Consider the following 19369-nt stretch of genomic DNA (forward strand, 5'->3'; position numbering starts at 1 on the left):
TATTTTGATGTGCCTTTAATTTTGCGGACATTCTTCCGCAAAAGAGCGTCCCTCAAAACTGAGAGATGTATTGCCTAGCAGCCCTAGGTAGCTATAGCCGCAGTAGCTGCAGTAGCAAACTACTCTGTGTCTCTACCTCATCGATGTGGTCGTTGTCCGACGGAAAAACGACGACTGAATTTGCCAAGGCAAGCACGGTTCTAGAAATATATCCGCCAGGAACACTGCTGGCAGGATAGCCCGGACCAAAAAGTATTTTCGACATGGGACAACACATAGCAAGTAGTAAGTCTCTTTCTCTTTGTCCTGTTCTGTCCCACTTCCCTGCACAGGGATGTGTTACTTCTCCAATTACCAACCTACATAGTAGGATTCGTTGCCCCCACTGTTACAGTGTTGAAAAGTTGTAACAAGTCAAACTGCATGATTCTGAGCCGGCTAAAATGTCTATACAGTGCCTGCGAATGTAGTTGGCGTTGTCCTTCCGATGCACCCAAGGGGAGACGAGGTCAGAATCCTCGTATAATAAACGGGGTTATACATAATTGGGTAGGTAGGTACTTTGTTAGTGTCTAAGCGGGGCGCGGCGCTGCAGGTTGTTTCGGCTGTTGGGGGCCCCATACTTACCACGGCATCCCCACTTCACGATCGTTGGTTCCCCGCACTTCTGCCTGGCCCCTACCCCATATCTCTATGCACGGTGACGAGTGAGGAACATCACTTTATACGGCACTATCCTAATTTACAACAGCACCGTATTTGGAGCAGGAACCAACCGACCTGAGACTGGATACAGAAGAAAAGACATCCTCATCCATGGGGGGTTTTGTTGGGTAAACAGCCACCCAAGCCACACAGGACGATGCATCTCGGTGCTGCAAATACCTCCAGCTTTCTTCAGAACCAGAAGGATCAAAGATTTGAAGGCTTGATTAAACTCTTCATGCAAGAAAACTGAGAATAAAACCTGCAATCACCATTTACACGAGACAAGTAAACTTTTCCAACCCAACCAACCGACCAAGCTGCCGATGTCTTCTTCTCCGAAGAGGTAAATTGGAGATGGCGAGGGGAAGTTTTGGTTAACAACATATCATGCATCAATAATCTTGGCTGCGCCTTGCCCCTCTTCCTCGCGTAGAGCTGCTCACATTTTTACTTGTTGCTGCCATCGCCCCGATGCGTTTTATTTGCAATAACGTCTGGTGTAGGGCTTAGCAGGAACCTTGTCAATTCCGGGATATGTCCGGAGTGTGGCACCCCCGCGTTGGTGCAACATTTACGCCGCTGCAACGCGCCCGGCATACCAGTCCCGTATCCTGTTCCGGATATCCTCTCCTTCCCCTCTGTTATCTATTTGCTTTCTTCTTGTTGATGATAGCAAGCTGCAAAAGTACAGGTTCTCGCACAAGCGTACGTATCCCATTTGCAATACGGGATACTTGCCTCTATATAACAAGGTCTGTTGGCGAGTAACTTTCGTAGCACCCAATAGACAGAATACTCGAACGAAGGGATAAATTAGGATCACGCTTTTCCTGTCGAAACGAAAGCGGTTACCATAAAACTAGTAAACCTTACCCCGGATTTCCATCATGGTTGGTGGCTTTTATTCTCGAACCTTTTGACGTTCAACCCCTGTCCATGTCTCCATAATACGTAGTAATATATTCTACCCCGGATCTTGGCAGGGTTGGCGCTGCCAATTCATCAAGTTTGGTCAAGTCCTAGGGCCCGGCTTGGCGACCAAAGCCGAATATGGAATAAACTAGGTTGCGTCTGATTATAACCCTGTTGTTATAAAGAGGTAAAGAACAAATGAATCTCTATATGTCTAATATGTAACCAGGAGACGAATTATAAAATTATATACATGCAGCTGTTGTTGGTTGGGGTAGATAAACAATTGGCTGACCGGCGGAAGGACCACAGGTCCCGAGGCCTATTTGTTGATATACCGAATCTTGAAGGGCACTGTCTCGACAACATCGTACTCGTCCTGCTTCTCACTGTTGCCAAAGACCCTCAGTGCCCTGAAGACGATTTTGTAATGTCCACTGGGAGCGTACTTTCCTGAATCCAGGATACCATCCCACCTGACAAAGCTCCTGGTTCGCGCCTGGTATCGCTGGGGGAAGTATTGTAGGCTGCCCACAGTCTTGAGGCCGAGGACCTCGGTCTCTGCGAGTGGCTGCTCGGCCGCGGTCGAGTTGCCACCGAGGGCGACCACATCAGCCCGCAGCAGCGGCGTGCCCCAGGCCAGGTTGATGCTGAAGCGCGGCATCTCCGAGACGAGCACGTACTGGGTGTTGTTTGCCTGTCCCTGCGGCGGCAGGTCAAACTGGTGTCCGGCCGGGACGCGCGGCGGGTTGTCCTCGGTGAAGTTGCGTGGGATCTGGTTGCTCGACAGGAAAGTCTGCTGCGGGTCGAGTGTGCGTTGAGCGTGGATGCTACCGGCAATTCCCATGTACGGCAGCGAGAAGGAGGAGCCGTCGGTGCCGTTGATGGTCACGTAACCAGAGTAGACGGGGAGGCGTCTGGCGTCCAGGCCGGAGGGGGGTGTGACGGTCACGGCAATTTGCGCGTTGCCGCCGGGGCCGACCTCTAGCTTCTCCTCGCTGAACTTGAGGTTGGCGTAGTTGGCGACCAGCTCGTTGGGGAAGACCTCGGGGGTAATGTTAGAGGCATTGGACGAGAAGGTAAAGGCGGTGGCTGCGCCACGCTGCGAGAGGGTGTAGGTGACGGAGCTTGAGCCCTTGTTGCTGATGGTAAAGTTCTGCACCGGCGCAAAGTTGTCCGTGTCGTTGAAGGCGAGGCTGCTGACGCTCAACAGGGTCGTGGTGTAGGCAGCATCGTAGGCCTGGATGAGACCGGCACCCTGCTGCGGAACAGGGGCCAGGTAGCTGGCTGACGTAGAGCCGCTGTTGAACAAGGTGGGCTTGGCGGTCGACGCAACAAGGTTCTCGAGGGTCTTGGGATCCTTGATACCGCGGACGCTCATGATCAGCGCGTAGACGCCGGCCGTCAGCGGGCAGGCCATGGAGGTTCCCGACAAGACGGCGTAGCCACCCTTGGCGAGAGGGTATGTCGACAAGATGTTTCCGCCAGGGGCGGCAACCTGGGGCTTCACCTGACCCTCGAACGTCGGGCCCCAGCTGGTGTAGGTACTGGGAGCACCTCCCGTGGCCGAGTTGGGGGCACTAAGCAGGAACTTGGGAGCGGTAAGAGGATCCGTCATTTCCAGGGTTACATTGCGGCCGGCTGCCAACTCTGCAATCCAGGACTTTCCGATTTCGGCGCTGACGGTGGCAGCGCCGAGAATGCCATCGACAGCGGTGACGCTGATGGACAAGGTTCCGGGGACGTTGTTGTAGAAGAAAACATACTTGGCACCCTTGGCGCGGACGTTGGTGGCTTTCTGGGTGAAGGGGCAGGTACCACGACGAATCAGCACGATGAAGTTGCTGAGGTCCGGAGTGTTGGCCGGGAGTGGGTCGCAGGCGTTCTGGGTGTCGTTGGTGTTGAAGTTGACAGCCCAAAGCTGTTTTGTGACGTTGCCCCATTTGGCTGGCGATCCAGCCGAGTAGGAAAAGGACACTGGTTGGCCGCCGCCGACGCGATATGTTGCGTTGCTCAACAGCTGGGGCGTAACCGAGTTGTCAAAGGAGGCGATGGCGGTGGCACCCCTGGCATCGGCCGCCGAGCTGGTAAAGAACATGCCCGTGGCTCCGTCGTTGCCAGCCGAAATCACACAGGGGACTCCCTTGTCGACGATCCTCGTGACGGCAACAGCCCAGGCTTGCTCTGGCCAGCCCGAAGAGCCGGCGATCGAAGCAGTGATCAGGTCGGCCCCATCCTGGTAGGCCATGTTGTAAGCCTGGATAAGAACGTCGTCGCTGGCAGAACCCTCGCACCCGAACACACGGTAGTGGCCCATGGTCACCCCCGTGGCCGCGCCGATGATGCCGAAAGGGTTGTTGGTCTGAGCGGCAATGATACCGCTGACATGGGTTCCATGTCCACCGCAGTCCATGGGATCATTGTCGGGGACGGCCGTGTTGGTGCCGTTGTAGGCGTCACCGACGAGGTCGTATCCAAAGGACACAAGACACTCGGGTCGTCCAAAGCAACCGCCGAGAGCCGGATGCTTCCAGTCGACCTAGTAGAGACGAAAGAGTTGGTTAGTCCACAATATCTAAGGTATGTCATGTACCCATGTACCCAACCAAGGTGTGTACTGAATGCATCACAAGGTGCACTTACTCCACTGTCGATCACGGCAACTTTGATGCCCTTGCCCACAACACCCTTGTTCCTCAACTGGTTGACTTGAGTCATGAGATGCGGCGTAAAGGTGTCGTTGCCGTCGCTCTGGCGCCTCATCACAGCCTTTGCCTGAGCATCAGGCATGTCGCCCGCCCAGCTGACTTGGTAATCAGGAATCCTGTACAGGCGTTGCGGCCACATGCGCTTGATGGCCGGCATTTCGGCTATCTTGGCCGCCGTCTCCTCGACGTGGGCGCTGTCGTGGAACTGAATCGACGCTCCCTTGAAGAGCTCGAAGTCGAGATTCATCTTGACGTGCGCGTCAGATGCAATCTCGTTGCTGAGTGTGGCCGTGTCCTAGGTGCGTGCAAAAAAAAAGTCGACATTAGCTTGTCTGTCGACCGGCAGGTGCAGGAGACTGAGCTTGGACTCTCATGGCAGTTCATCCAATCTTTTGCGAGGCAGTAGTTTGGTTTGGTTTGCTGTCTTACCATTTGCCCTTCCTCATATTCGACAATGTACAACCCAGGGATGATGGGCGCCTTCTCTTCAACGGGCTTGGTGGCCTGGGATGCCAGGCAAGTTGCCGCAAAAAGCGACAACACTATCGCTTTACCAACCATGGCTGCGGTGGAGGGGCCGAGTAGTCAGTCTGTAGCCGAGCAGTGAAAGGGAGACAAGGACCCTTCTGAACCTCGAGATCGCGGGGGTTGTGCTGAACGATTGGAGCACAAAAGTCCCTGAGGGAAAAGCAAGACATGTTGATGGGTGGGCGGCGCCAATGGCACTCTATATATCCGTAGGTAAAAGGCAGGTAGCAGCTTGGAGAAACTCATGGACCTTGAGGCCAAGGCGAGTAGTATGCAGGCCAAGCGTTGAATGACAAGCTCAATCTGCGGTTCATGACCGACTCCAAGCCGGGGGTGTGGACGTTGACGAGGGACATGCCACCTCGAGTTCGGACGGCAGGTCAGGGACCGGGGTGGTAGAGACTCAGGGGCGGTGGTATGTGGATCAAAAGGGGAGCCCGCTGTAGAATCCCGTCCGAAAAAAACAACGCATTTACCCGTCGCGAACTGCCATTGTATGCTAGAACTAGAAGAACTACTAGAACTAAGTCTATCCGTAGTTCTATTGCAGGGGGGACGATCGCCCCAGAACAACCTCTCGGGCGAACAAATGAATTAAGCAACGCGGCTCCGGTGTCATTGAAAAACGGGGCCACCCCCGATTGGTCCAGGTATCGGGGGTGAACCCAATTGCTTTGTTCAAAGTGGGTTGTCAATGACATGGCAGTCCACGGAAAAGAGCTTGATGTGACCGCCAGCCATGGTTTTTGGGGGGGCGAGGGCGTTTCTTTTCCTGCTGCGTAAGCGAATTAGATTTAATTGAGCCATAAGATTTGATGCGAACCTGTCTTGCCTGTGTTTTGGAAGAAGCTTAATGCGCGTGATGCTGCTAAATGCATACAAGTCCAAGATGAACACGGCAAGCCATTGGTTTAATCACCTACCTACCTTGGGTACTTCTCGCATTAAGGACCTAGAGTCTAATAAACCGCAAAGTACTTGGGGGCTGTTCGTTGTGGGCCCCCTCAAAGAAGGGGTTACAAAACCTTGATTTTCGAAAAAACCGTGGGCCAGCAAATTTGTTAGCAGATCGCTAACAAAGTAGCTCATGAAAGTTCGATTCACGTTCGTAAACACTACACCCACGAAAAAGGTTAGAATTTGCAGATAAATTGAAGCCGTGAATTGCGCTGTAGATATCTATTTCTGGAGTTTTGGCTCAATCGCCCTTTTCCGGTCGCTCAAGCGGTCACAAGGCGACCCGGGTACTTCCAACTCATCCTTTCTACCACCCGGTATTGGCGGCGAGGAACGGTCTTCAAGCGGTCTCGTATCCTGAAGTTGACGGGGAGAGGGTGTAGCCAATGGTATATACCGTGGGAACGGTTTGGAAGGCCTGTTTGGGGCGGGAGGTGAGGCTGATTGCGAGGATCGTGATACGCATATGCTGATAGAACAGGCAGAGTCGGTATCCACGGTAATATTGATCTGGGTACTTGTATTTCCAGCTGAAATTGGCCCTTTATCGACGAACCATGACTGTGAGGGCTGTGAATCGGTCTTCTTCCTTTTTCCAGGGCGTTCCCTGACCGCCGGAACGTTCTCCGGCGTGAAGCCGAGGTCCTCCAGATATCTCTTCTGTTGTATCTTAATCCCGTTGGGCATGCCCTCTGTTTCTCGCCAGCGTTGAATAGCCTGATTCTTATCCCTATACCACGCATCTCTGACGAACTTTTCTTGTTGGTATAGGGCTGTTTCCTCGATCAACGCCTGTTTGGCTTCGTGAGCGACCCGCATATCTTCTAACGTATTAGCGGTCTGGAACTGCTTGTCTTTTGACTTCAACGTCATTTTGACTTTGTAACGTGAAGCGCGTTGAAGGCGTTTTTGCTTATTCGTCTGCTCTTGGGCAACGCGTTGCTGTAGGATGATCGCCTCGTTGGCAACGGCTTGTAAATCCGAGATAGCATCAACGGTATCTGAACTAAAGTGGTGCGCCTTGGCCGCCATACGGCTTGCCGCATATTTGGCCCGTGAAAATCGTTCAGCGGTAGGAAGGGAGTCCGGATATCGCGGTGTATTCGCTGCCGTGGCGTGGCCACGCAGTTTGGCGAGCACTTTGGTGCCGTCGACAGGAAACAAGCCTGTATCTTGGAAACCGCTTATTACGTGGCCAGTTGTGAAAGCCGTTTGCCAGCAGCGCTAAGTTAAGGGAAGATATATCAGTTTACCGCTAAATTAACCTGTAGATCGAAAACGACTTACTCGAATCGCAGCAACGAAATCTGAGCGGGTGAACACCGGAATACCGGTGTTTATATGCTCATGCAGGACCGCCTGCAACTCGTTTTTCAGGTGAGTGAACACGGATACGTCCATGGGCTGCATATAATGCGTTGAATGAGGCGGTAAAATAACGATCTCGATATCAAATCTGAGGCAATAATCAAGTATCTCCATGCCAAAGTGGCCGGTAAAGCCGTCGAGAAAAAGCCACCTCCAAATACGTGTTTTGGCCCGCTGTGAATTTGGATCGATTTTGGCCGCAGTGCGGTTCACAAAGTCGAATCTGACGTCAAAGTCATGACCAAACCACTCTTTCAACGTGGGAGATCCGATCGATTGCACGGCAGCAACTTCTGGCCACGAATACCGGTTGAAATGCTGTATCCAGGTGAGCTGGATATCTCCGTTGGAAAACCCCGTTTCTGACCGCGTAAAAACGATACCCTCAGGCAGATCCAGATCAAGCCAATCGCTCGTTGGCCACTTTGTGAAGATACAGAAGGGCGGTAGCGACTGCCCAACAGCGTTGCCACCGCCTATCAACGTACAACTCTCACGGTTAGCCGGATCCGCGGTGCGTGGCTTTTCATGCCTCTTTTTCGTCACGACCAATACCGGTATCCGGCCATCTCTCACACCGATTCTAGTACCACATTCGTCAGCGTTCCAGGCCGCTGAAGCCGTGATCCCAAGCTCTACCGCATGAGCCGCCGTGCGGCGATACCAGGCCTCCACAAGATCGATCTGTTGCTCCCAACTAAGGCGAGTAATCTCGACGGGTTGTTGTTTGGTAAGTCGCAGTTCCGGGTGTTTTTTACGCCAACGGCCGTACCAGTTCATTTGAATTGGACCACAGGGCGGTATACGTGACTGACGCATCAGATTGGCCGCAGATATTACGTGTTGTGAGTCGGGATATGCACCAAGTTTATCAAGCTGCATGATATACGCAACGAGAGCTTGATCTTCAGCATCAGTCAACAATGAAGGCCGCCCGCTGCGCTTTATCGATATCTTAGGAATGCCATTGATCAGGAGATTACGAGCATGCCGCTGAGTACTCGAATACGGGTAACCGTTCCTTTTACAGAACGATCGTAGCGATTCTGGCTTGGATCTGCCCTCCCGCGCGGTATCCGCCCTACTGCGGTGAGTTTCGACATATTGGGCATACATGCGGGCTCCTAAGATAGCTTGAGATTCTGGGGACGTCATGATATAGGTATATTTGCGGTAAGTGCAATTGTGTTGTTATGGAACGGGATTACACTCGGCATAAGTTAAATTGTTAACGATTTTCTAGGTAAAAAACTGATGCGGGGTGGCCCACGGTTTTTTCGAAAATCAAGGTTTTGTAACCCCCTCTTTGAGGGGGCCCACAACGAACAGCCCCCAAGTAGGTACCCACCTTGCAGTTACATACCTAATTACCTACCTACCTTGGTAATAACCTGCGTGATAACTGTGCTCGAGGAAACCGCTGAGTCGTGCCTCCATTGGGGCCCCTTTATTCAGGAGTGAAGATAATTAAACTGTAAATAAATTGCACTCGCATCACTGCAATCAACTGCTCAAACTGGCAATCATAGCCCGATAAACCAAACAAATACCCCGCATGAAACGTGCGCTCGACTGACTCTGGCGGGGCATTTGAATTGATGTGATCATCGCGTGGTAAGTAAATTGATGCTTGTTTCACTGATATTTGTGAACCTCTGAATCTCGGTTGCTTGCAATCTGGGCGACTCTTTTTTTTTTTTTTTTTTTTTTTTCTCGCTCACTCGCGATACTTCACCCACCAAGGTAAACTACCTAGCTAGGTAGGGAAAAAAAAGTTAGGTATGTATGGTGCCTTGGTAGGTGGCCGTCTGCCAAGCTTACGCACCTGACATAGGTACATGAGGTACATGAGGTATGTATACAAAGCTGACTGGCCTGAAAATAAATGAATGAACAATTCGAGTAAGACTTCATTCGCAGTCGCAGAGTGACGACTAGCCAACGCATACTTGCCATCTACGTGGTCAATGTCGACATTTGCACTGACTGCTGCATTGCCATTTTTTGAATCGGGCGCTGAGAGGCGTTGGTCCATGACGCGTCTGTGAAACAACAGCTGCAGTCGAGCAAATCGAGTTGACATGGATGCGTGCAGTTGCTGGACTGATCAGCAAAGTGTGATGACTAACCCAATTCAACCAGTGATGGGGCTTCAATTGTCAAGTCCTCGCTTCAGCTTGCCCGCCGCTGAGAGCTGGGAGAGCTTTGTGAAAGCCCCACTTAATTTTTGTCCGAAAACAACCCTGTCCGCTTGGGATGTGGATGGCGAGCTCTGGTCTTTGAAGCAAGGCAAAGCTACCATCTATTGCACCTCATTTTTCTCCCGCACGCCGGAGCTTCAACGGCCAACCTCCACCTTATCCAAACGATAATAACCCTGCTATAATGATTCCGAGGACATTGCGTGCTGCTCGGGCGCTGCGACTCGGCAGCCGCGCCGCACCACGGACAGCCAACGTCACAGCCCAGCCCTGTCGAACCCTTTACCAGGCCTCGAGCACTACGCTACCAGTCCATCGCCCGAGAACACCATGCGCCTCGCGGTCGCGTGGGGTAGCATTCTACTCGGCAGCCTCACAACCTGACGCGACAGCCCCTCCTTCGCAGCAAGCGACCAGGACACCCGAGAAGCCCGATTACCTGAACGAGTCCGAGACCGAAATCTGGAACAGGCTCATGGCCGAGTTCGAGCCGGTGGAGCTTGTCGTCCAGGACATCTCGGGCGGCTGCGGCTCCATGTACGGAATTGAGATCAGTTCGGACAAGTTCCGCGGCTCCGGGATGCTCAAGCAGCAGCGTATGGTCAATAAGGTGCTTGCCGACCTGATGAAGGAATGGCACGGAGTGCAGTTGAGGACAAGGGTGCCCTGAATGGGCTATGCTATCATGGGGTCGGACAAGGAGATTTTGGGGTCGGTGCAGTGTTGGTATTGAGAGTGAGTCAGTACGTCGACTCCCTTCTGCGACATTGTTACGATCCGCGCATAGCTAACAAGGCACCTTTTCTTGGAGTAGGGAACTATGATGATGTACATTAACCAACTGTCGCTGCTACTACGTCCTGGAGGAAAAGAGTTATATACCCATACCAAGCTGGAGATGAAACAAATCATTTCGGCCGCACAACTCTACATGTACAATATATTAAAAATCCAATTCTTCTTTTGACGGTTTTTGTCTGGGTGTTGCTCAAATTGGTGGCTTCGGTCAGCCACTGTTTGGTCAAAGTATGCATTGCAGTTGATTACGCATGATGGAGCTCTAGCTCGTGAAGGCACATGCTGCCTTCCCTCGTATCCGAGACGAGTGTGGGTGAGGTACTTTGTTTCATCTGATGCTGAAGCCATACGCAGCCAGCCCTACGATAGGAGGACGACGGCTCATGTTTTGTATGCATCTAACTTGAGTAAACATATCTCCTCGGTGTCACTGCTTATCCATTTCTGGCGGACCAGCCAGAGCTGCAGCACTTACCTACCACATACGTGTCTCTCGCGTGTCAAACCTCTCTAGATACCGTTCCATATCATGCGGATCCGGACAAGGCCGGAGCATTCGGGTACTTGAAACTTGCCGAATCACGTTTGCCAAGCCGCGGTACCGGCCCCCTCCTCTACCGATGACTCGGAGAATTCTGCTCAGGATATGATGTAGAAGGAAAATGATTTAATACCCTTGGATTCTAGTTTTTTTTCCTCTTTCCTTCAGCCCATATTCATCTTGTCAAGAGCGACTGTACTATTTCAAGCTGATCCCGTAGTTTAATGTTTTTTTGTTTTTTTTTTTTGTTTTGTTTCGGGTAACATTCCCGTGAGCTCGACGTTCCACACCAGCATACCCGCGATATTCCCGCTCGCTAGGGTGATGTACTACTTACTTACCTGCAATGCTACCTATGTTGCATATCATATACCACGTACAAAATTGGCACCGGTCCACCGGTTTTCGGAGGTGGAGCTCCGACTCACAGGCGGTGGGTTCCGGCAGCTCGCGCCCTGCATGTCAAAACTCAATCAATTTGGGTTACCAATTTGACATTGCTCCAGGAGCCAAGGGCGCTGTGTAGAGTTTTCGTATATGGGATATAGTTGACATTTAAGTACCTTGTTGCATGTTTAACTATTTTTGTAAACTCCAAGTTCATCTGTCTTCCTAACTTCTCAATCGAGGGACCGAGTGGGTGTGTTGCAATTTTCACAAGCTATTTTCTTTCCATATCAAAGAACTCAAATTATTGGCAGCCCTTTAGAGTACGAAGATGAAAGAACTACCATCAGAGTCAGCGCCACAAGGCCATTCAGATAGTCAAGACGTCAAAGACCTCAACCCTATCGTGCAGTCAACGACGAGGACAAGTCAAAAAACATTACCGCCCCCCGATGGGGGTACACGAGCTTGGCTTATATGTCAGTACATTCGTCCACAACCAATCCTCGTCATGTCCATCTACATCAACTGACCGGAATATGGTTTTCCTATGTGTAGGTTTTGCCGCCCACATTATGACAGCAAACACATGGGGGATTATAAATTCTTTCGGCATATTCCAGGCATACTATGCCGACGGCCTAGGGCTTCCCCCGTCACAGATATCGTGGATCGGGTCTATGCAGTTCATCCTCACTACGTTCTTGGGTGTTTTCTCGGGACGCCTGGCCGATGCCGGCTATTTCCGCTTGATCCTCGCCATTGGCACTTCGCTTGTCTTCTTGGGACTGTTGGGAACTTCATTCGGCAGCGAGTACTGGCATTTCATGCTGTCTCAGGGGGTAATCGTCGGCTTTGGGACAGGCTTAATGTGAGTATCACTCAGCCAGTCTCGATGGACATTTCGGTTCAGGTGATCTCAGAGTTTGCCGGCTAACAGTCGCCAAATCACAGCGCTTGCCCCATCATGTCTGTAACGTCGACGTACTTTACAAGCCGCAAGGCCATGGCGTTGGGTATAATGGGTCTCGGAAACGTCACCGGCGGGCTCGTGTACCCTGCAATGGCTCGTCAGCTCATACCAAGCATCGGTTTCGCCTGGGCTCTGCGTACCATGGCATTTGTCCAGCTGGCGTCGTCCATTCCCGTCAATTTCATCATGCGGGCAAGGCTCAAGACTCGGATCGAGGGGCCGTTCATCGATCTGTCGGCACTAAAAGATGTTGACTTTACCCTCTATGCCACTGGAATGATGTTGGTGAGTTTGAGCTCCGTCACATGGTCCTGTAGAGTTTCAAGCGCGCCTAATGTCACCACAGAGACTGACTTGCTGACGACATGGACCAAAATGCAGGCACAAGCTGGCAACTATGTAGGCATCTACTATATGGCGCAGTTTAGCCGCACGCAAATCACTTCGCCGCTCTCGTACCCAGACTCGTTGAACCTGCTGCTCATATTCGCAGGGGTGTCATTTGTTGGCCGCATTCTGCCCGTCCTCTTGGGAGACCGCTTAGGCCCACTGAACCTGATGATCCCCATGATCTTCTGCACCGGCGTTGTGATCATTGGCTGGATGGGGGTCACGACGTCGGCAGGCGTCTATGGCTGGACGACAGTGTTCGGCGTGTGCAGTGGGGCGATTCTCAGCCTCCACCCGCCGGCGACCCTGAGTCTATCCCGGGATCTCCGCAAGTCGGGTGCCCGCATAGGTCTGACACTTACCATAAACAGCGCATCTATCATGGTCGGCCCTCCAGTCGCGGGCGCCATCATCGCCAGGATGGGCGGAAGGTATCAGGGGGCCCAAGGGTACGCTGGCTGTTTGCTGATGATGGGGTTTGCGTTGGTGTCATGTGCCAAGCTTGCGAGAAAACGGATAAATGGGGAGAAGTGGTTGGACAAGGTCTAGTCTAGGCTGTAGAGTTGGGGTGCTGTGTCCCCCAAGCTACATTATGCATATAAATGCGAAAGGGATGCCTCCCGAGACTGCGATTTTCGGGGACGCCGAAAGGAGGAACGAAACAAAAATAAGAAGAAAACTCGGCGACAGGCAAAAGACGATGAAAATAATACAGCAAAGAAACGAATAAATTTACTCTAATGTACATCGGTCCAATTGAGCTGTTGGCGACGGCGTGAAATGGATTTATCAGTATCAGTATCTGATGAAGCAAAGCAATTGATGCGAGTGGTTTACTTAAAGTTGGGACCGTCAACCGAAGCACCTGGCTGTTTACTGCTGAAGAAAGGAAGTCTGCCAATTGGACCAGTGAAAATACGGCTTGTTTCCCAGATACGACAATGCGGAGGGGTCTTCAAAGTCTTGGAAGCTAGGTAGGTCTGTACGTACCACCCATGGACCCACTTGCGCCACTCAGATCGCTGAAGATTGGTGGACGCTGGCTAGCGCAAGCCACACCGCGCACACGACGGACAAACAGTCTGGCGCTAGCTGCTAGGCATCAGTGTTTTGGAGAGCCCCCCCACCCTCAGGCATGCAAGGATCGTCAGCTAGCACCAGGCAGCAACATTTCCATCACTTCACAACGGCTTGACGGCCACCAAAAGCTGCAGTCGCCCGCTCACGACATCTGCCCGTCTGCAACACCCGGCACAGCAGAAATTACTCAAAACCTTGTCCCGGGCTCTTGGCCCTCTTTTGGGCGCCAGGCAGCGAGGAACAAGCCTCCTGGTTCCCACCAAAGCAAAGCAGAGAGAAGGGCTGGCTGGGCGCTGAGCCTAGGCGAAAGCTGCCTGGTAGTAGATTTTGGTGCAGATTTTCGACATTTTGGTTGATTCTTTTTGTTGCTGTGCAAAGACCGAGAAATCCGAACATCCAATACGCTCTTTTTTCATCTTCTCATTATCCCGATTGGGCATCTTTTGTCCTCATATTTTCTCTACCCTACCTCCTTGTCTCACCTGCAAGTCGCACATAATTGCTGCATGGAGTCCAACGCTACCCGGGCCCGCTCACCCGCCTTCCGACCTAGATAGGCCCCGGCTCGTTTTAATCACCTGTTGCACCCCCGAAAGATATCATTCTGTTTGGGAATGAATTGGATCTTTTCTTGAACTTGTTAACTTGGCAAGGGGTCCTCCCATGATCCCCAGCCATTGAGTTGTGCGCTACCACATCAATTTCTTTCTACTGCACTATTGTAGCTCTCCTTGGTTGAATCACTTGGCCGTCAAAAGGGGCCCAGCATGGAGGGGTATCTTCCCACCGGCGTGCCGGTTCAGCGGCGGCTGAGCCGGCTTTACAACGACACCAAGAAGTCGTCCGATTTCGTCAAGGAGCCCGTCTCCAATGGCGACGACCCCGAGATTAGAGCCTTGCATCGCAAGTTGCGCATTCAGAAGGACCGTCTTGTCAGCTGGGGTTTAGAATGGTCTGACAACAGCCAGTCACAGTCGGCCGAGGTCTTGATCGACAAGTCTCTCTCCAAGGCCGGCCTCAGCGAGGTTGTGGGCAGTATCATGTCCACCATCAAGGACATCCTGGCCGAGGCAGAACCTTTGTGGCAGAGCTCTAGGCGACTGATCGGCGAGCGTGAATCCGAGAAGAAGGGCTCGTCCAGCGGCGACCAGAAGAACATGCCCATGGTGCCTTGGGATAAGGGACGCTTTGAGGACCTGGTGCGAGACCTCACAACTTCTATAGATACCCTCTTCGATCTTTCGAGGACGAGATCGACAACTGCAACCTCGCAGTCCTACAAGCAAAGCGGATCCTCGGACGAGATGCGAGCCTTCGAATCGACCCGGGTGCAGACCCCCAAACAGATCGACCCCAACACCCTGACGAATCTTCGAGCGATGCAGGCGGAGCCCATGTCGGAGGGCGCGTCGGAGGAAGCCAGGCCGCGTGAAATCGTCTTCATGCAGAGGCAGGCCTACTCGGAGATCGTTCCTCAGGGCGGCTCAGGGACGGGGCGGCAGCCCAACGCACCACTGTTGCTCGAGTACGCTGCCTTCGACCCAATCTACTCGACCACTGGCATCATGCCGTCCATGACGCGGTTCGAGAAGCTCTCGGCCGGTCTCCAGTCTGACACCCAACGACCTGGCACCTGGATCGGCCTGCCAAGGCTGTTGGGTTACTTTGAGGACTATGAGCACTCACGAATTGGCTTGGTCTACCAATTCCCGCCCACCTTCAATCCCATCTCGTACGAGAACTTGACGCAGAACCCACTTTACAGCCTCAATTCGCTGTCTGATCTGCTGAAGAGGCCTGATTTCGAACCAAAGCTAGAGGCCAAGTTCCGCCTGGCCTCGAACCTTGCCAACACCGTGTTCGATATGCATGCTCGTGGAATCTCGCACGGCAACCTTGTCGACACAAACATATCCTTCTGTAATGCTGTCGGCAATGACCCTTCGATGAACACGGCCGACGTTGATATTCGTCGGCCGCTGGTGTCCTCCTTTGACTTGTTCCCCGACTCTCCATTTCCCGAGACCTCTGCGACGTCCTTCTCCCTCTACAGGCATCCACTCGATCCCAGAGTCACATCAGCATCCACAGTCAGCGGGACTGCCAGCGCCAATGCTGACCCGCGCGTGTTTGACCTCTACTCGCTGTCCATGATTCTCCTTTCCGTCGGGTTGTGGACAAATCTAGAGCTGCTTACTCCCAATCCTGCCACCACCGAGATCCCTTCTAGCGTGTTGGAACAGCTTGCGATTCGATGTGGTACTCTTTACATGAGGGCAGTGCAAGCGTGCTGGACCGCGGCCGATAAAGAGTTGTCGGGACAGGCCCAAGGGGCGAGCGATCAATTCATCTCCAAGGTTCAGGTCAAGGCCAGCCGATATCTCGAGGCTTGCTGCATCCTTGACGGAGTGAGTGCTTTGGAGGATAGGCTTACTGATGACCTGGGTGAGCCAAAAGCAGCCCCTGCACCAGTCGCGCAGGCTGGCTCATCGAAGGGCGCCATGGAGAGGAAGTCGGCCAAGAGTGCAGAGCTATACCCCATTTCAGAGCAGCAGCAGCAGCAGCCCTTTTTGGGGCCACCCATGTCAGGCTTCACACAGACCACCCCTGTTGTCATTGAAGGCAAGTTAGACTCCGCATGAAAGGGTTCCTCTCCCAAAAAAAAAAAAAAAGCCGGGCAAAACCCACACTAACCCATTCTCGCAACCACAGATCACCCGCTCCCGGTCGAGACCCAGGTGCGGCCCCGCAAGTCGCCCAGGGCTCGTCTCTACCCACACGTACCACTTCCAGCAGATCTGGTAGAGCAGTGGAACTTGACCCTGATGCCCGAGATCAACCTCGCACTGCAGCACTTTTACAAGAAGCATCCGGAATCGGTAGAGATATCGCTCGAGTCGATTGGCGAGTCTGCCAAGGAGACGCGGCCGACCGTTCTAGTTGTATGCACATCCGTAGCCAAAGTCCGTGGCATTCTCAAGAAGCGGCTTGGTTACCTCTTTGACGGCACAACAAACATCGCACTCAAGGTATGCAAGGGTCAGATGCTGCGGTCGCGCAAGACCCCAACCAACAGCAGCCTACAACATGGCCCACCGGTTGATGCCGCAAACGGCGAATTCCAGGAGAGACCGGGAAACGGAGCCAGCATCGGCGCGTGGATAGGCGATCAACATCTTCCACCCGCTAGTCTCGGTGGCATAGTGATTGTGGACGACAAGCCGTATGGCATGACGGTGCATCACATGCTGGATGACCCGGACGCCGGGCTAGGCGAATCCACGGCAACGCAGGCCCAAATCGACCAAGTCCAGGATATACTGCGAAGCAGCGTTGGTGCGGCCCAACAAAAGAAACAGCAGCAGGAAATTTCAGACCTGAACGCGTCACTGTCGCAATGGTACGCAGACCTGCAGGCCGACGCAGCCGAGGCGGGGAGCTCATCCACAGAATCCGAATATGCTTGCGAGTTTTCCGACACGGGATCTGAGGCGTCTGGCTTGACCAGCGACTACTCGGAGAGCGATTGGGGTGGCGGTGGTGGTGGGGGGGAAGGCGACGATTCGGACGAGGAAAAGGAGAAGGAGGACGAGTACGGGGAGCCTGGCGATATTCCGGGAGTTGAGCTTGGCTGCGGCGAGGGCTACATCATCACCCAGCCGGCCTTTGATGACGTCGGGGAAGGGTTTTACCCCAATGAAGAGACGGCCGATGAGGATCACTTGGATACCTGCGCCCTGGGAGAGGTGCACGCTTCGAGCGGAATCAGGCGGCGGACCGATGAAAAGGGGCTCGTGCACGAAATTGATTGGGCGCTGATCGAATTCGACGACCATCGAGCCCACCAAAGCAATCTGATCCCTTCCACCGGAGGCGAAAACTCTGGAGGCATCCGCCCGACTACCGTTGTGGCCGCCTCGGCCCTGCCAGGATTGCATGTACAATGCATTGCGCGGACGAGCGGCCTCCAGAGCGGCCGCATCCTGCCTACCATCGTTTCGGTCAAGATCTACGGCCGCCAGACGGCAAGTCACTCGTACCAGATCAGCAGCACGCCATCCCTGCAGCAGATGCGCACTTCAATGCACCGACCTATGGGCATCCCAGGAGACAGCGGGGCCTGGATTATCGAGCGTGGTGGGAGCGGCAGGTTATGTGGGCATGTTTTGGCCTGGAGCGACCGCAAGCGCGTCGCGTACCTGTGCCCAATGGACATGCTCCTCCTCGACATGGCAGAGACGCTCGAGGCGGCAGAGGTGCGCCTACCAGGAGGGGACGTCATCGTCAAAGCCATGAGCCCCGAGGAGCGCAAGAGGCGCAAGCTCGAGGGAACAATCGGCCCGTCCAAGGGGTTTGCACTCATGATTGAGCAACCCCAGTCGCCACTCGTGGCCAGGCAGTCCAGCCTCAGACAACAAGACTTTCAACGCCAGAGCTGGGGCCAAGTGATGGACATGAAGCAGCAGAAGCCCATGGCCAGGGCCAACACGGGTTTTACCGTGGACGATGACGATGTCAGCAGTGTGAGCACGGCGGGTGGCCATCCAAACCCAATGCACATGGCTTTCCAGGAGCCGGTCAACGTGCCACCGTTGACGCCACTCGAGATACGTAGCGCTCGGCACTTTAGGGATTCGGGGGTGCATGACACTTCAGCCTCTCCAGATAAGACGGAGATGATGAATGCAGGTCTCAGGCGAGATGGGAGCGTCAGGAGCAGTGGCATCCAGGCTACGCAGAGTGTCGATCCGTTCCTGGCTAGCAGGTTTCGCGAGATGCATGTCGGCCGCGATGGCGAGGAGGATGCGAAGTTCTATGCAAGGGGATGAATGCGAAAAGAAATATAAGCGATAGAATAAAAAAAACAATTGAAAGGGTTATTTGATGATTGACGAAATACCAAAGTTTAGGATTATTTATGATGAGCCGATTTAATGTTCCGTTGGTTGACACATTAGAGTTCTTCTAGCTTCTTTTGACCTCGGGCGCACCTCATCCTTATTCCGGCCGACATCAGGGCATACAATCCATCCTACTCTTCAGTGAATCCATCATTTGTGTCCCTTGAACGTCTTTCCTCACCATCATTTCCATCGTCGTCCGATGCATCCACCCCAAAAAGGTCATTGACCAGATCGTCCTCTGCATCTTCAATGCTGCGAATGTCACCGCCAATAAACTCGACTTTTTCGCCTCTAGCTGGGTTGTATGCCGCCGAGTTTGGCTCCGGGGTCGGGTCGGGCACATCGCCGTCACCGCCGGTCGTACTTGAGCTCGCCCCAGGAGGCAGAGACGTCGGCTTGCCGCCTGGGAACACAAAAGTGATGTTTCCCGTGGGTATGAAGATGATGGTTGGCGTGCCGGTCGGGATTGGGAATGGTAAGGTGATGGGCCCTGACGGAAGCTCGGTGACGGTTGTGATAATCTGACATGATACTCGATGGCATCGGCAGAGAATAAAGACGGAGACTAAAAGAAGCGCCTTCATGATCGAGATTTGTCCGCTAATATGCAATAAGTACATATTAGAACTAGACTAGTACATGGCTATGCTATGTTTATTCTCTCGTGTTTTTCTGATTTTCGCCCTTTATTTTGTCTCTTTTTTTTCATGGCAAAATAGAGGTGTGGAAAAATTCCAAACTTACCAAGAAGGGATGAAAAGTCATGGGCATCAAGTTAGAGTTCGTGGCCTGGTTCTGTTTGACCAACTATCATGACACAACCAGCAAATGGAGCGTAATACATATATTGAGCTTAAAGCTGGGATGACAATGGCACTGGAAATCAAGACCTCTGATATGAATCGGCACAGTGG

General features: G+C 53.0%; 5 protein-coding genes across 5 annotated transcripts; 3 read left to right on the forward strand and 2 right to left on the reverse strand.

Moving 5' to 3' along the window:
- Window positions 1-1807: 1807 nt before the first annotated feature.
- Window positions 1808-4980, reverse strand: MGG_09073 (minor extracellular protease vpr). The gene is made up of 3 exons (XM_003711127.1): window positions 4758-4980; window positions 4264-4623; window positions 1808-4159 (listed from the first exon to the last, which is right to left on the reverse strand). Exons 1-3 carry the CDS (start codon window positions 4887-4889, stop codon window positions 1943-1945), a joined length of 2709 nt encoding a protein of 902 aa, XP_003711175.1. The 5' UTR covers window positions 4890-4980; the 3' UTR covers window positions 1808-1942.
- Window positions 4981-9451: 4471 nt separating this feature from the next.
- MGG_09075 (uncharacterized protein) lies at window positions 9452-10352 on the forward strand. The gene is made up of 2 exons (XM_003711128.1): window positions 9452-10125; window positions 10197-10352. Exon 1 carries the CDS (start codon window positions 9567-9569, stop codon window positions 10050-10052), a length of 486 nt encoding a protein of 161 aa, XP_003711176.1. The 5' UTR covers window positions 9452-9566; the 3' UTR covers window positions 10053-10125; window positions 10197-10352.
- Window positions 10353-11210: 858 nt separating this feature from the next.
- Window positions 11211-13298, forward strand: MGG_09076 (uncharacterized protein). Its single transcript, XM_003711129.1, has 4 exons — window positions 11211-11587; window positions 11667-11979; window positions 12063-12366; window positions 12463-13298. The coding sequence occupies exons 1-4, from the start codon at window positions 11440-11442 to the stop codon at window positions 13018-13020; spliced, it is 1323 nt and encodes a 440-aa protein (XP_003711177.1). The 5' UTR covers window positions 11211-11439; the 3' UTR covers window positions 13021-13298.
- Window positions 13299-13621: 323 nt separating this feature from the next.
- MGG_13324 (uncharacterized protein) lies at window positions 13622-18501 on the forward strand. Its single transcript, XM_003711130.1, has 2 exons — window positions 13622-16173; window positions 16264-18501. Exons 1-2 carry the CDS (start codon window positions 14319-14321, stop codon window positions 18378-18380), a joined length of 3972 nt encoding a protein of 1323 aa, XP_003711178.1. The 5' UTR covers window positions 13622-14318; the 3' UTR covers window positions 18381-18501.
- An 82-nt stretch (window positions 18502-18583) lies between these two features.
- Window positions 18584-19365, reverse strand: MGG_13325 (uncharacterized protein; the record flags this gene model as incomplete). Its single annotated transcript, XM_003711131.1, has 2 exons — window positions 19200-19365; window positions 18584-19055 (listed from the first exon to the last, which is right to left on the reverse strand). The coding sequence occupies exon 2, from the start codon at window positions 19037-19039 to the stop codon at window positions 18584-18586; it is 456 nt and encodes a 151-aa protein (XP_003711179.1). The 5' UTR covers window positions 19040-19055; window positions 19200-19365.
- Between the last annotated feature and the right edge of the window lie 4 nt (window positions 19366-19369).

The sequence above is a fragment of the Pyricularia oryzae genome, chromosome 3 (genome assembly GCF_000002495.2).
Source record: "Pyricularia oryzae 70-15 chromosome 3, whole genome shotgun sequence".
NCBI lineage: Eukaryota > Fungi > Ascomycota > Sordariomycetes > Magnaporthales > Pyriculariaceae > Pyricularia > Pyricularia oryzae.